The sequence below is a fragment of the Cololabis saira genome, chromosome 24 (assembly GCF_033807715.1).
Source record: "Cololabis saira isolate AMF1-May2022 chromosome 24, fColSai1.1, whole genome shotgun sequence".
NCBI classification, from domain to species: Eukaryota; Metazoa; Chordata; class Actinopteri; order Beloniformes; family Belonidae; genus Cololabis; species Cololabis saira.
Genome location: NC_084610.1, coordinates 6,872,368 through 6,886,092, shown reverse-complemented (window position 1 = coordinate 6,886,092; position 13,725 = coordinate 6,872,368). Strand labels below are relative to the sequence as shown.

At 41.4% G+C, this 13,725-nt stretch overlaps 1 protein-coding gene across 1 annotated transcript in view; it reads right to left on the bottom strand.

Moving 5' to 3' along the window:
• LOC133425345 (FERM, ARHGEF and pleckstrin domain-containing protein 1-like) overlaps window positions 1-10,408 on the bottom strand; it is a 67,090-nt gene extending 56,682 nt beyond the window's left edge. Inside the window, exons 1-2 of the mRNA XM_061716146.1 lie at window positions 10,208-10,408; window positions 2,798-3,025 (exon numbers count right to left, since the gene is read on the bottom strand). Coding sequence (XP_061572130.1) covers window positions 2,798-2,968 — 171 coding nt within the window. The 5' untranslated portion in view covers window positions 2,969-3,025; window positions 10,208-10,408. The remainder of the gene's footprint in view (window positions 1-2,797; window positions 3,026-10,207) is intronic.
• Between the last annotated feature and the right edge of the window lie 3,317 nt (window positions 10,409-13,725).

Genomic DNA, 13,725 nt, shown 5'->3' with positions numbered 1-13,725 from the left:
ATGAAGCCTCAGGACCTTTATCTTTATCTAACTGAGCATCACACTGCATTTGCTCCACTTTGGAAATGTGGAGAGCAAAGTTGCAACACCGAATTAAGCACGAATGTCCGGGGACGGGATAAAAATGGAGCGGTGTGGGCGACTCCACCAACCAGAGGAAATGGTGTCACATTTTCAAGGTTTTTTAATGTTCTAGTTTGTTGTGTTAGCAGAGATGCATCCATGGTTTCTGGTTTTGTTGTTGCTTAAGGTTTTTTCTCCCACTATATGAGTTTTTACCTGCCATTGTTTATGTTATGTTTGTGTAATAATTGCTTTGGGGTCATGTTCTGGGTCTCTGGAAAGCGCCTAGAGATTATGTTGTAATTGTATAGAAATAAAATTGAATTGAAATGAATCACTGAAGAAGAAGAAAAAAAAAAACAGAAATTGAAAATTGATCAAGTGAGCATCTCTTACGTCTTATGTCAGCTACGGGGTCCCCACAATATGCAAATACAATTAGAGAAATAATGATTAGGAGCTTTCAAACTGAATGTCCCGGCTGAGGTTTGAAGATAAGCGTCTGGTTAATGAGCTACCCTCCGCTGAGTGTCCCTGCAGCGAAGCACTAGTCTAAGCCCCGGGCTTATCTCCAGATTCACACGTTAGACTACACCTTTTTGCGCAAATAAACTGGAAGGCTTTGTAGCTGGAAAAGGCAGATTAGCTTTGACAAGCTAAATAAACAATGACTCACTTATTTTGTTGAATTTGTAAGAAGCACCTATAAGATAATTCATTAGGTTGGTTTGCTTTCAGAGCTTTTTTCCTCCTGCTCACAATCGTGCACAATCGGCACGTCATCGCAAACAAGCTCATGATGTTTTCAGCTCCCCTGTGGTCGCTTCACAGAGAGGACTCCATCATGTTTGACGACTGGAAGTGGAAACCCCCTCTCATCTCCTGGTCTGTGGAGAACAGCAACCTGCGTGTTCTTACTTTAATCTGAAGACATCAATTTAAAAGTGAAAAGGCACTCACAAGTGCACATGTAGAGGACATTCCTCCCCTATAAATCAAGCCTCCGTCTAACTATCCTCTCCACCACAGACACATCCTCAGGCGTTATGAGCCACATGCATTCTTGGCATTTTCACAAGAGCCAATTAAAGCCTCCCCGGACAGACAGCTCTGGATTCTCTACAGTCCAGCTGAGACAGAGGATTCTTTCTTAATTACCATCACAAAACTCCCCAGAATATACGCTGATAATACAGCAGCTGGGTTTTCTAAGAGGCATGCAAATTGGAGAGAGAGAGAGAGAAAAAGAAAAACCACACTGGCTATCAGTTTGAGGCAGCGGTTAAATCAAAATCGAAGACTTCTCCCACCCGGGGAGGACATACCGATGCAGCGCGACAGCACCAGCATCATCAATACCAGTGGCTGTGACGCCTGTCAGAGGAATACTTTCTCTAAACAGCATTAGGAAGCCACGGAGCAGCACATTCTCTCCCACCACAGGCCTGACTCTTGACAACACGCTGGAGCTGGATTCAAAACACATGCAAATACCGTGGAAGCCGACTGGGGAAATGCTGGCTTGACTATACAAATATGATACAGTTGCACTGATGAACGGGCAAATGAAGCATGAAGAACGGAGGAGCCACTTATGAGCCACTTATTATACCAAAGCAATAACGTGCCACACAAGGCAGACTTCGCTGGAAGAGGCTGAGCGGATCAGAGGTCAGTAGGTGTGGCGTTCTCGGACAGGAAGCCGGTTTCTCCACCACTTCCTTTGACACAAAGGAAGCGGAGATTTGAGATGAGAGTTAAGATGAATGGAGCATACTGAGCCATCCTCTTTAAATGATAAAAAAACAACAACAATAGATTAAGGCTGGGCGATATATCGAGATTTTAATATATATCGATATATTTTCAAACACGACATGGTACGAGACAATATCGTTTATATCGATTTAAATGATTTTTTTAATGATTTTGATATAGCTTATTTTGTGACAAATTGACTTGAATGTTTTATTTGAGATTTGCACAAATGTTTTGTTATTTGCACAACTGTCAACCTCAGTGGAAAAGTCTGCCTGTTACTGTCTACATTGTATTAATTGCACAGTGTATTTTAATTTAATTGTTATGCAGGAAAGGGATATTTGTTTTATTTTATTCAAGAAGCATTTTTATTCTATATATGCAGGCAGTTTATTTTTATTTCATTTGTTTTATACATTTTGATATTGTGCAGACCTCTGTTAATAAATGAACCTGTGTGACATTTGGCACGAGGCTTTGTATTAAAACTGACTGTTTTTTTAAGGGTTTGCCTCAGAAAAAATGAAGCTAACAGAGATGCTATGCTATAATGCTTTGGGGGAAACCCCAATTATGGCACAGAAAAAATATCGAGATATATATCGAGTATCGCCATTTAGCTAGAAAATATCGAGATATGACTTTTGGTCCATATCGCCCAGCCCTACAATAGATTAAAAAAAAGACAGGATGAAAAAGAAATATCTACACTGATAAACCACGCTTTCTGTGTTCTTCCTGCAGATATCAATATGTAACTGCTCTGCAGCCTTAACAATGCCGACTGATCAAACAGGTTTCAGAGACTATAAAAGGATGGAAGATTTATGCAAGTTTCTTTTATGATGCATTTTTATCACAGTGTCTTACAGCCCCGTCAAGCTTCTACAAGACATAAATTATGCCTTTATCCTTCACACAGATATTCATACAAACTGCCGCCCCTCTAATGATCCATAAAGATGTCACTCACCGATATCTGGAAGACCTCCTGCGTGTCGTCGAGCATCTGAACCCTGATGGAGACGAGTCTCCCCGGAGCCTGGGAGGGCGGGCGCAGGCCCGGCTCCAGGGTGGACACCCCGAAGCTGTCGGGGGCGCCCAGTCTGTGTCCAGCCGTGGACGGCCGGTCGGCTGGTTCCATCACGCTGCCGGATATTACAGCCAGGGACTGCCGAGCTGCAGGCACCTCCGTTCACGTCTGGCGGGGAGAAGAGAGAGCCACAGTTTTTCCTCTGTGCTTCGAGCCATGAAGCCATCAATCTCCTCAGGCTGTGATTTGGGATATTTTAGAGTCTGGGCACTTTAAATACATAGTAGCGAATGTTAAACAAGAGGGTTCAAACATTTCCTTTAGCATCAAGCTCCAGTACAAGCCCTCAATTTAAATATCTTTCATTTGTTGGTACATTTAAGTAAACAATTTCCTTGTTAGGTGCTCCAAATGCTTCTTGTGCACGTATGGTTGACTGTGAAATCAAATTTAAAAAAAAGATGTGTTTAAGTGAGGGTAAAAGACCTGCGTTAAATGTAAAAATAAATAAGTTCTGCTTTGCTGGGAGGGAAACTCCCATTCTTAATTGGTTCAAGAAATGTGTGAGACATCTTCCCACATTTATTCAGTCGGGGTTAAATTAGCCTTGCACAATGTTAAAACCACATGACATTTCAGTGAGTTTTCCAGTGGTGTTTTACTCATCGGTTGAGATGATGAAATGAGTGTGTAAAACCACAGATTTGGGCAGTGCCACAGAACACAGCAGCTGACTTTTAGGGGTCTGCACAAAAGGAGCAGACAGACGTATCTAACACCTACCCAGACACTCACGTCCTCCAGCTACATGTAGGTGGGATTTACGAACGCAGGGCTCAGTTTTAGGCCAGTTGAGACTTGAACTAAAGCTACACAAGTAGCACAAATGAGACAGCCTGACAACACAAAGACGCTCAGCCCCCTTATCATCTTCACACACATTTACAGCAACCCCCCCCCCCCCCCCCCCCCCCAACCTCCATCCCACTCTTGATAAACCTCAGCCTCAGATAATAGATGTACCCACTCAGACAGCTGGTGACATCAGGGCTGAGGAATGTGTGAGAAGACAGACAGGAGGGTTACACGCTCCTGCACTCGCTGCTGCACTCGCTGCTGCACTCGCTCGGATCAAGAGATCTCAGAGTTGACGCCGGCCTCAGTTCACTCGACTCCCTGCTGCTCACATGCAAACCCAAGTCATGTCAATAAATACTGAAAGCTAGTTGAAATCCGGGGACCAGCTGGACATCTTGCTGATTAAGAGGACGCAGTCACAAGTTCATTTCCCGTTTGTTCGCCCGTCACTGTTAAGTCTACACTCAGATAAACAGACTGTTGTAAATATTTAGGGTGGTGCAGTGAGCAGGAATGGTCCCGACCAAACACTCAGTGATGTTTAAGTGGGCTTCATTCATCATGTCCGATGTCATTTCAGGAGAAAATAAGACAGTTTCATCTGCACAGTGGGGCTGCTTGATTCCAGAGTCTCTTCCAAAGTTCTCTACAAAACACATCCTCTCCTAGGTTACGCCACTACGGACCGGTATTTCTGCTGAGGTTCTGGTTCAGAACTAGGGCTGTGCGATTAATCGATTTTAAATCTAAATCGGATTTATTAATCAAGACGATGTTAAAAAAAGGAAATCGGAAAATCGATTTAAAAAGACACGACTTTCCAATGCAGGGTTAACAAAAGAATAAACCAAAACTAAACTAAACTCAGAACTGAAAATAAATCAACGGATTGATCGTGCCATCGGGATTCGTAAGAAGGTCGTCAGTTCTTTTTCATATAGCTGGAAAAGAAGAAGAGAGCTGGCTGCATTACAGACGGAGCTCGTCTAGTCATCTTTGTTTGGTCAAGAAGATTGTTAATGTTGTCACTTTACTAAACTCAAGGAGGAGTTACAGTATCTTTCAGTTGCACTTCATTCCCAATAGGGAAATTTGTTTATTTTTCTTTCAAAATAAAGATAAAATATTTGAAACAATTTATTCCATTGTCTTTTGTAGTTTTACCAAAAAAAAAAAAAATCGGGTTTTCAGGAAAAAAAAAACAAATCGGGATTTCTTTTTTGTCCAAAATCGCCCGGCCCTATTCAGAACACAGAAAAACAGAAAAGATTAAACTCGATAAATTGAAACTTATGGTGAGGCAAAAACAATACCCTTTAGCCTAACCTTACCCTGATTTTAGTCCCCAGACAGGATCAGGTCTTCATACACAGAGTATCTCAACTGAGGCATGGCTTTATTTCTAAAGCTCTGTTTTGGCTACAAGTTACTATATGAACCTAAGATCCCAGCTCTTTATATCATCTTTTGCTATGGTAAGCTTACTTGTAACTCAAGAGGATACAGACAACAAGTTTGACTCCTCTGTTTTCAGCTTTGATTTCCGGGGAGAAATCCCGACAGGTGCATAAGACACTTCCTCTAGAAGCGAATGTTTTTGGTTTTACAGTTGTTGGGTAAATGTCTGAGGTTAACAACTTCGGGATTAATACATCATGCAATTAATTCGCTGCAGAAGAAGGGGATTAAAAATGGAAAACTACCTGAAAAATGGTGCAAATACAGTGTTTGTTTCATTGTTAATTATAGGACTGTCTCAGAAAATTAAAATATTGTGATAAAGTTCTTTATTTTCTGTAATGCAATTAAAAAAAAAAAAATGTCATACATTCTGGATTCATTACAGATCAACTAAATATTGCAAGCCTTTTATTGTATTAATATTGGCTGATTATGGTTTACAGTTTAAGATTAAGATTCCCAGAATATTCTAATTTTTTGAGATAAGATATTTGAGTTTTCTTAAGCTATAAACCATGATCAGCAATATTAAAATAATAAAAGGCTTGCAATATTTTAGTTGATTTGTAATGAATCCAGAATGTATGACATTTTTGTTTTTGTAATTGCATTACAGAAAATCACAATATTCTAATTTTCTGAGACAGTCCTGTACTATCATGTAGCAGGACTGCTAATAGATGGTGACTAAAGAGCAGAAAACTCAATATGTACAGTTAGATCCATATAAATGCATTATTCCCATGTTGCCATGGCGCTCCAACTGTAAAAGTGAACTCACCACTTTGTTCAACATTAAGGCAACTTAAGTGCAAAGACCCACAACAAACTGCACAATCCTCACTTAATCCCTTCGCCTGCACGCACAGGTTATTACCTCTCATCAACTCAGTCAGAGAAGCTGCAACTGGAGGCTGGAGCTTGGCCAAGGAAGTGACCCGACAATGAAGGGACCTGACATTCAAGTTAGTCATTACACCTGTGCGAACACTGGCTCCTTGTTTCGTGCAACTTCCCCATTGATAATGAACTGAACAGTTCACTATCATCCAGTTCGGGAGAGCATGCGACGTGAGATGGAAACTCTCCGTCCTGCGTGACGGTGTCTCTCTCTTTGTGAAACGCTCGGATACCCTGTTCTTGAAACCCTACACCTGCTCAATAAGGCCACCTACTTGTTCCTCCCTGTGTCTTTCTTTTAAGTTAAAAAGAAAAAAAAAACAAGTGTAAAGAGAGGAGCCGGGTTTATTGCCCTTGTCTGTTTTATCACTCACACCCAAGCAGATGGCAGTTACCCTGTCAAATACAGGTAGATCATATCCTGGGCTGACCTGTCACCTGCTTGTCTTAAATTTAATAATAAAAAAAAAGGTCATCCACAATGAGCAGTAATCACAGCCTCTCCAGAATTTTCCATCCCAAAACGAGCCCATAAATACCGTCTCGCCTGATTTAAGGTCCTCGGATCAACCCTGCTACCAATTAAACCTAAAAGGTGGAAATTCACAGCCTTCTTCACGTCCTCGGTACGTGCTGGGAGGACTTTACGTGGAGTTTGTTGTGCAAGAGAGGAATACAGAGCGAGCTGGTCACACAGCGGGCACAAAGGAAGCTACTGTGGGAGCGTCCAGCAGCGGGGCTTTAACTCACTGAGGCCTCTCGAGCAGCCTTTGAACTGCTGTTGGCTCAAAGCTTCCCAAGAGTTTGCGAGAGGGGAGCCAGGCCCTGGGAATCGGATGCAAGAGTGTGCAACACACACACAGAAAGCTTCAGGTCATAAAGGCATGATGTAACTCATCTAGAAATAATCCTTATGTTCTGAAAAATTAACAACTATGTACTTTGCCGCCGATATTAATGCACTCTAATGTGCTTGTCTGGTCTGGTTGACAACAGAAAACAAATCCAAGTCTCTGAAACAAAAATTCACAAAATACGATAATACATGTTGGAATATTTACATTCACGTTGCACAAGAGGTAATGCCAGCCAGCTGTGAAACAGGTTTGGCAATCAGATATGACATTGGTATTTTCATTCCCGAAGGAGATTAACAAGTCAGTGCACAAACTGTTCAAAAACATGATAAACTACTACATTTCAAGGAGTATTTCAAGGATAGAAGCTTCAAAAAATAGTGAATAAAGAGAACAAAAGAAACTGTGCAATCAAAGAGGATCTATCATCACAACATGACGCAAACTAAAAGAAGATGCGGCGGGGATTTCACAGCATCTGAACCGCGATTCCCATCAGACATTTAGCCTCTCATTAGGTTAATAACTGTTGCAATGTGGAGTGGGGGGGTGCAACTACAAATTCATTAACTGCTGATTCATTTTTGACTCAATTAATCAAACACTTAATAATTCCAGCTTCGGTCATGTGTAACATCCTCCGCAGCCGAGACAAAACATTAGCCCCTTTCACACAGCCAGTTCGAGGCGGGAACGTTGCGCCTTTAAGCCGCCTCGCTGTTCTGTGTGAAAGTCACGGAGGCGGAATGGGGGGGCCAAGTGGCCCCACCAATAAGCCGGCAGCGGAGGTAGTCACAGAGCCGAAAACGGGGTCTGTGTGAATGACACAGCCGGCATGCCGCTGACATGACGGTCGGACTGACGCTGTCGTCACGCCTCTGATTGCGGAACGCCGGCATGCTGTGTGAATTTACAGACGGGAGCGGCGTTATGCCGGCGTTGTATGGTTCTGTGTGAACAAACAAAGGCGGCGTATTGGCAGGACTTCTTTACACCAATATTGCGGAATCTCTGTGTGAAAGGGGCTATTGAGACAGGCAGGAGAAGGAGCGACTGGACCAAATGGAGATGCCAGCATGAAATCATCACAAAAAAGGGAAAACAACAACAACGAAAACTTTTAAAATGTGATGTCTATCAAGCCCTGTTGTTTGGAAGCCCTGGGCTGTGGGAATGTGTTGGATGGTGAAGTGAAACCAGCGAGGAAAACATTTCACAAAACAGAAACATTTCCCTTTTGTTATTGTTCGTTTTGTTTTTCCTGATATATTGTATTTTGCACAAAATTAGTGTTTTTTGCTTTGCCTTCACACATTTTCTGGAATAATCGCTGTATTTTCTGAAATGCTTCTCTTTTTTTTTTTAAATCTTTGGCAAAATGTTGTTTTGTTTTCCAAATTTCAGTTCCATTTAGTTAAACTTTTCTTAGTTTTGTTGTTTTGGTTGAGACTTCAGAGCTACGAAGGACGAGCCTGGCAAGCCGTCCTCGTTCTTCATTACAAAGACTTGATCTGCTTCCTCTGGATTACATTTTGATCTCCAGTGGGCAGCATCAACGGACGCAGAAGAAACTGCCTCTAGACAACAGCGGATAGCTGGACAATCAATAAAAAGAATAAAGACATAGACAAGGGCAGCAACCAGACAAGCATGAATAAAAGACATTCAAATTAGCGTACGGTGCAGTCAGAAATCCTGTGAATGACTTTTGCTGGTTTTGGAGTAAAAACGTATTGATCCAAGAGGTTATTCTGCAGCCATCGTGGTTGTTTTACACGGTGGCTCTTGGACCCTCTTGTTATTAAGTCATTGCATAAAGCCAAGCTGTGATTGGTTTGGTATGTTCTGTACCAGACCCCTTTCACTGGAGAGAATCTCATGAAGTCCAAAGCTGTGGGAACAACTAAACAATTTAGCGTGATTCAGCATTCAGAATATTTAAAATAAATCTCTCACTAATGGATCTCAACAAGCCAAATTAACACAAAACCTGAATATAGTAAGTTATGCTAAGTGGTATTCCTTCATGCCTGACAACCTATCGACTTGCATCAGTGGGCAATAACAAAGCAATAAATCCCAGATATCCACTAAAGAGCAGAAATTAACTCCATAACCTGACAGAATTACTCGTACATTACTACTGACAGCATTTTAAGTGACTGAAATGCAAAATGACACCCAGAACCATTAGCTACGAGCAAACAAGCCCAGCTGAGAGCGAGTGGGGCTACACCTGTGGTGCTGTAAAGATCTATGGCTGCGCCTGATACTACATTTCATCAAGGTGACATTATCCTCTCCCAACTCGCAGAGCCATTTAGCTCCTCTACTGCCCTCAGGAGAATTCCTATTGTGAGATTCGCTGAATACAACACCATGTGACTACTGTGCCATATTGATTCCAAAAGTGATAAAACAAGACCACCTTTTGACCACATATTCCTCTAACAAAAGGCAAAAATAGGGACATGTGGGTTTGACAATGCTGAGCATGGATTCATGCCTCCTCGGTGACCCTGTGCTCTGACCCGTGGGGGGGCTAAAAGGGCATAGGGGCATGCAATCAATTAAGAAAGACTGTTACGCCCAAAAGGGTAAAAGGGTGGATGGTTGAAGACCAAAAGGAGGAGTCACACAGAGCAGCTTTGTCAGGTGAAGTAAAACAGAAACACCCCTGTGCAAGGCTCATGTGAAGCCACACACATACATAGGTTGGCAAAGAGCAAGCCACATAATGTAGGTTAGCAGAGTAATCCTTCAGGCTGGAGCAAAGATGTCAGTAGGTTAGAGTAAGGCAACATGTCCACAGTCAATCCAGCAGCTGAGGTATATACCTGTGTTTACTATTTCAGATTAATGTGCATGTGGTTTGACAATGATAGGCTCTGACTTACTAAAAGGCATTAATAATGCAAAGAAGAGACAGCAAAAAGCTTCCATATGAAACATAAATCAGCTAAAACTGTAGATTAATCCAGTGATGTGGATAAAATTGCCAGGAGAATCCAGTGGAGAGGGCTACCCTCGTCTATTATTGAGCTTACAGTAACAGAAGCTCAGCTGGACCCCCTAAAGCTCAGCCGATTAGGAAAGCGAGCAGGCTGGCTGCAGAGGAGGCGAATACTCTACAAGAAAAACGCTGTTGCTTTAAACTAAAGGAAAATCACACTCTGAAACCGGTTCATTTGGCGCATTTAAGGCTGGAAATCTGAGTTCCAGTGAGTGCGACGTGTAACCTCGCTTCTGGATCCGGAGAGCAGAATTTCCTTACCCCCCTCTTTTTTCTTCCTGCAGGATCCACAATCTGCCCCTTAGAAAGTGCGGTAAATCCCACCACGCAGGCACGGAGCCGGACTGGGGCTAAGTTTGGGTTTGTTGGTCCTGTCCACGCCGCTGAACCGCTCCCTCTCAGGTGGGACGTGGTTCGTTCGCGGCAGCCATTGAGATAAATGTGGACAGACGCGGATAAAGCTTCCTACTGGAACAATAAAGAGCAACTCGCCGCCTCCAGCGACGACTCACTGTGTGGAGAGAGAGGGACGAGGACGGCGCAACAGCACCACCTGGTGGCGGGTTGGGGAACTGCTCTTGCCGACAGGAGACCCTTAGAAAGAACACCCCACTGCGAATAGAATAGAATAGAATAGAATAGAATAGACTTTATTGATCTCCCAGAGGAGAAATTCAATTGTGCAGCAGCAAAACACACACACACACAATCAACGGTTTATACAAATACACATGAAAGTATGAAAAAAAAGTATAAAAAAGTATATCCTAAAAAAATTTAAATAAAAATAACCAATAAATAGCTAAATAATTAAAAAAAGAGCAATGTAAAATGTAGAAAAATGAGCAATGTACAAGAGAAAATAGTAAACCCAAAAAACGGATAATATTTACATGTGCAAAAAATACGTGAGGTATTTAGTGGGCGAAGGTTATTGCACTTTCAGAGAAATGGGTTATTGCACTCGGGTGGTTTGAAGTACTTCTTATTGTCTTTAAATCTATGAATGGCTTAGCTCCCTCCTACATGGTTGACATGCTGATTGAATACATACCGGACAGATCCCTTAGATCATCAAATAAGAGTCTCCTCATCATACCTAGAATTCACACTAGATCTGCTCATGGTGCTTTCAGTCACTACTACACTCTCTGGAATTCCTCGCCACAGGAACTAAGGTCTGCTCCAACAGTGCCCACTTTCAAAAACAGACTAAAAACGTACCTTTTTGCACAGGCGTTTAAGTAAACTGTACATGGTTGGCTGGGTGATCACACTTTTTATTAAAATTGAATTATGGTTGTTATTATTGTTTTTCTCTTGTCATACTTTTTATCTATTTCTGTTATTGTAAACTTGTAATTTTGTTTGTTTGTTTATGTATTTTGAGCACATTGAGTCCATGTTCATCATGTGAAATGTGCTTTATAAATAAAACAAGTCCCTCTGTGCACCATGCCAGATAAAGATGGCAAAAATGTCATCTTTACAGGCCTTAACAAGAAATCAATCAGGCAATTGCAGCTGATACAGAAAGCTGCTGCCAGAGTCCTTACAAACACCAGGAAACTGGATCATAATACACCGGTCATGAAATCACTACACTGGCTTCCAGTGAGTCAAAGGATAGAGTTTAAAATCTTACTGCTGGTCTACAAAGACCTGAATGGTTCTAGACCAGAATACATGCTGGATCTGTTAGTTCCTATGAAGCTCCCAGACCCCTGAGGTTCATCTGGATCTGGTTTGTTGTGGTTCCAGAACCAGAACCAAGCAAGGTGAGGCAGCGTTCAGTTATTCTGCTCCTCACCGGTAGAACAAACTTCCTGTAGACCTGAGGTCTGCTCCAACTGTAGATCCTTTAAATCAGGGCTAAAAACATTACTGTTTACTCAAGCATACTCTTAAATTAAATTCGTACCTGCTGTACTCTACTGCCCTTACTTTTTATTATTTTACCTCTTTTCTTATCATTTTATTTCATTTTATTTGTTATTTACTGTTAAATTGTGTCTTGCTGCTTTAGATAAGGAAATAGTTGTCTGAGGAGATCAGAACGAAAATGATCAGACCCCATGAGAAGAAAAACTGACAAAAAATTGAGAATACGAATGGTCTTTAAAAAACCCAGAATAACTTCCAAAGAGATTCCAGGAGAACGTCAAAGAGCATCAGTGTCAGATCAAGTTGACACCCGACAATTGTTAAAAGCTAATCATAGAAAAGCCAGACTGGATTTTGTCAAAATGCATATTGACAAGCCACACGGCTTTTGGGAGAATGTCCCCTGGACAAATGAAACAAGTCACATCTCTATGTTTACAGATGCAAAAACTAATAATTCAAAGAAGAAAAGCTACTGTGGCTACTTTGAAACATGGAGGAAGCTTGATTATTCTATAGCTGCTTTGCTGCGATCCGGTACAGGGTGTTTTAAATCTGTACAGGTACAATGAAATGTCAAGACTATCAGGGCATTCTGGAGACAAATGTACTAGCCATCTCATAGACCTTGCCTCAGTTACATGTCATGCATCTTCTAACTGGATAATGCCCGAAAACACTCAAATATCATCCAAGAATGACTACAAACAAAACCCTGGATTATTCTGAAGAGGTTTTTATGAGCTCTGATCTAAATCCTGTTGAAAATCTCTGTAAAGAGCTGAAACTTACAGAGAAAGAAATGCTTCAAACCTCGGCGAGCCGGACCAGTTTGTTCATGATAGTGGACCAAATACCTGTCTACAGGTAGAAATGTCTCATTCAAAGTTACAGAAATCACTTGATTTTAGTAATTGACTAAAAAGAGAGCAACAAAATAGGTCAAAGCTAGAATCTAGGTCCCAGCAGACCAGCAAGCTCCCTAGCAGAGTCTAGCTGCAGAGTCTAGCTGCCCCGCACAGTCCAAAAGAAAGGATATCAGGTTAATTGGTAAATTCAGCAGAAAGAGTGCTCAAATGTTTTAAACAAGTGTTTAATTTAGAGGCAGAGACCTGGTTTATCATCATCAGAGTCCATGTTACTCCATTAGACTCCTGATGAAGAGCTGGAACTTGGAGGAAAAAAATGAAAAAAAGTACCATATTTTCTGGACTATAAGCCGCTACTTTTTTCATAGGTTTTCAACCATGCAGCTTATACAAAGGTGCGGCTATTCTGTGGATTTTTCTTCCACCGCTCGGGGCGCTCTAACTGGAATTAGAATCAAAACTAAGACAAAATAAATGCAAAGAAGAATACGCTACTTCTTCTTTAGCAGATAGAAGTAGGTAGAAGCAGATTTCAAACAGATAAACAGATAAATAAATACCGTTATTTTCTCTTGGTTCTGTCCCGTTTTAATCAGCAAAGTTGCTGCCGTGTTAAAAGACACTGTTAGGAAAGGATCTACCGGTATTTAGGTACAAACATGTACATCATTTACAGTTCAGAATCCTTCTGTACATGTAGTAAATATCTAATCTAACAACATAAATATCTGCGGCTTGCATATCTTTTTTTTTTTAAATAGAGCGGACGCGGCTTGTATGCTTGTATATCTTTTTTTTATTATTTTTTTAAAAATAGAGCGAATGCGGCTTATATGCAGTTGCGGCTTATAGTCCAGAAAATACAGTAGTTTTCTTGGTAAGAGATATTTGCTAGTAACTCAAAACTCTGTTTCAGTCTAGTATACTTGTGAGGAGTCTACTTCATGATCCACAATCATGCCTTCTCTCTCCTGCACCTCTTTATCAACATCCCGGCTTGATTTCTCCTGACATCTGCTACCTGTT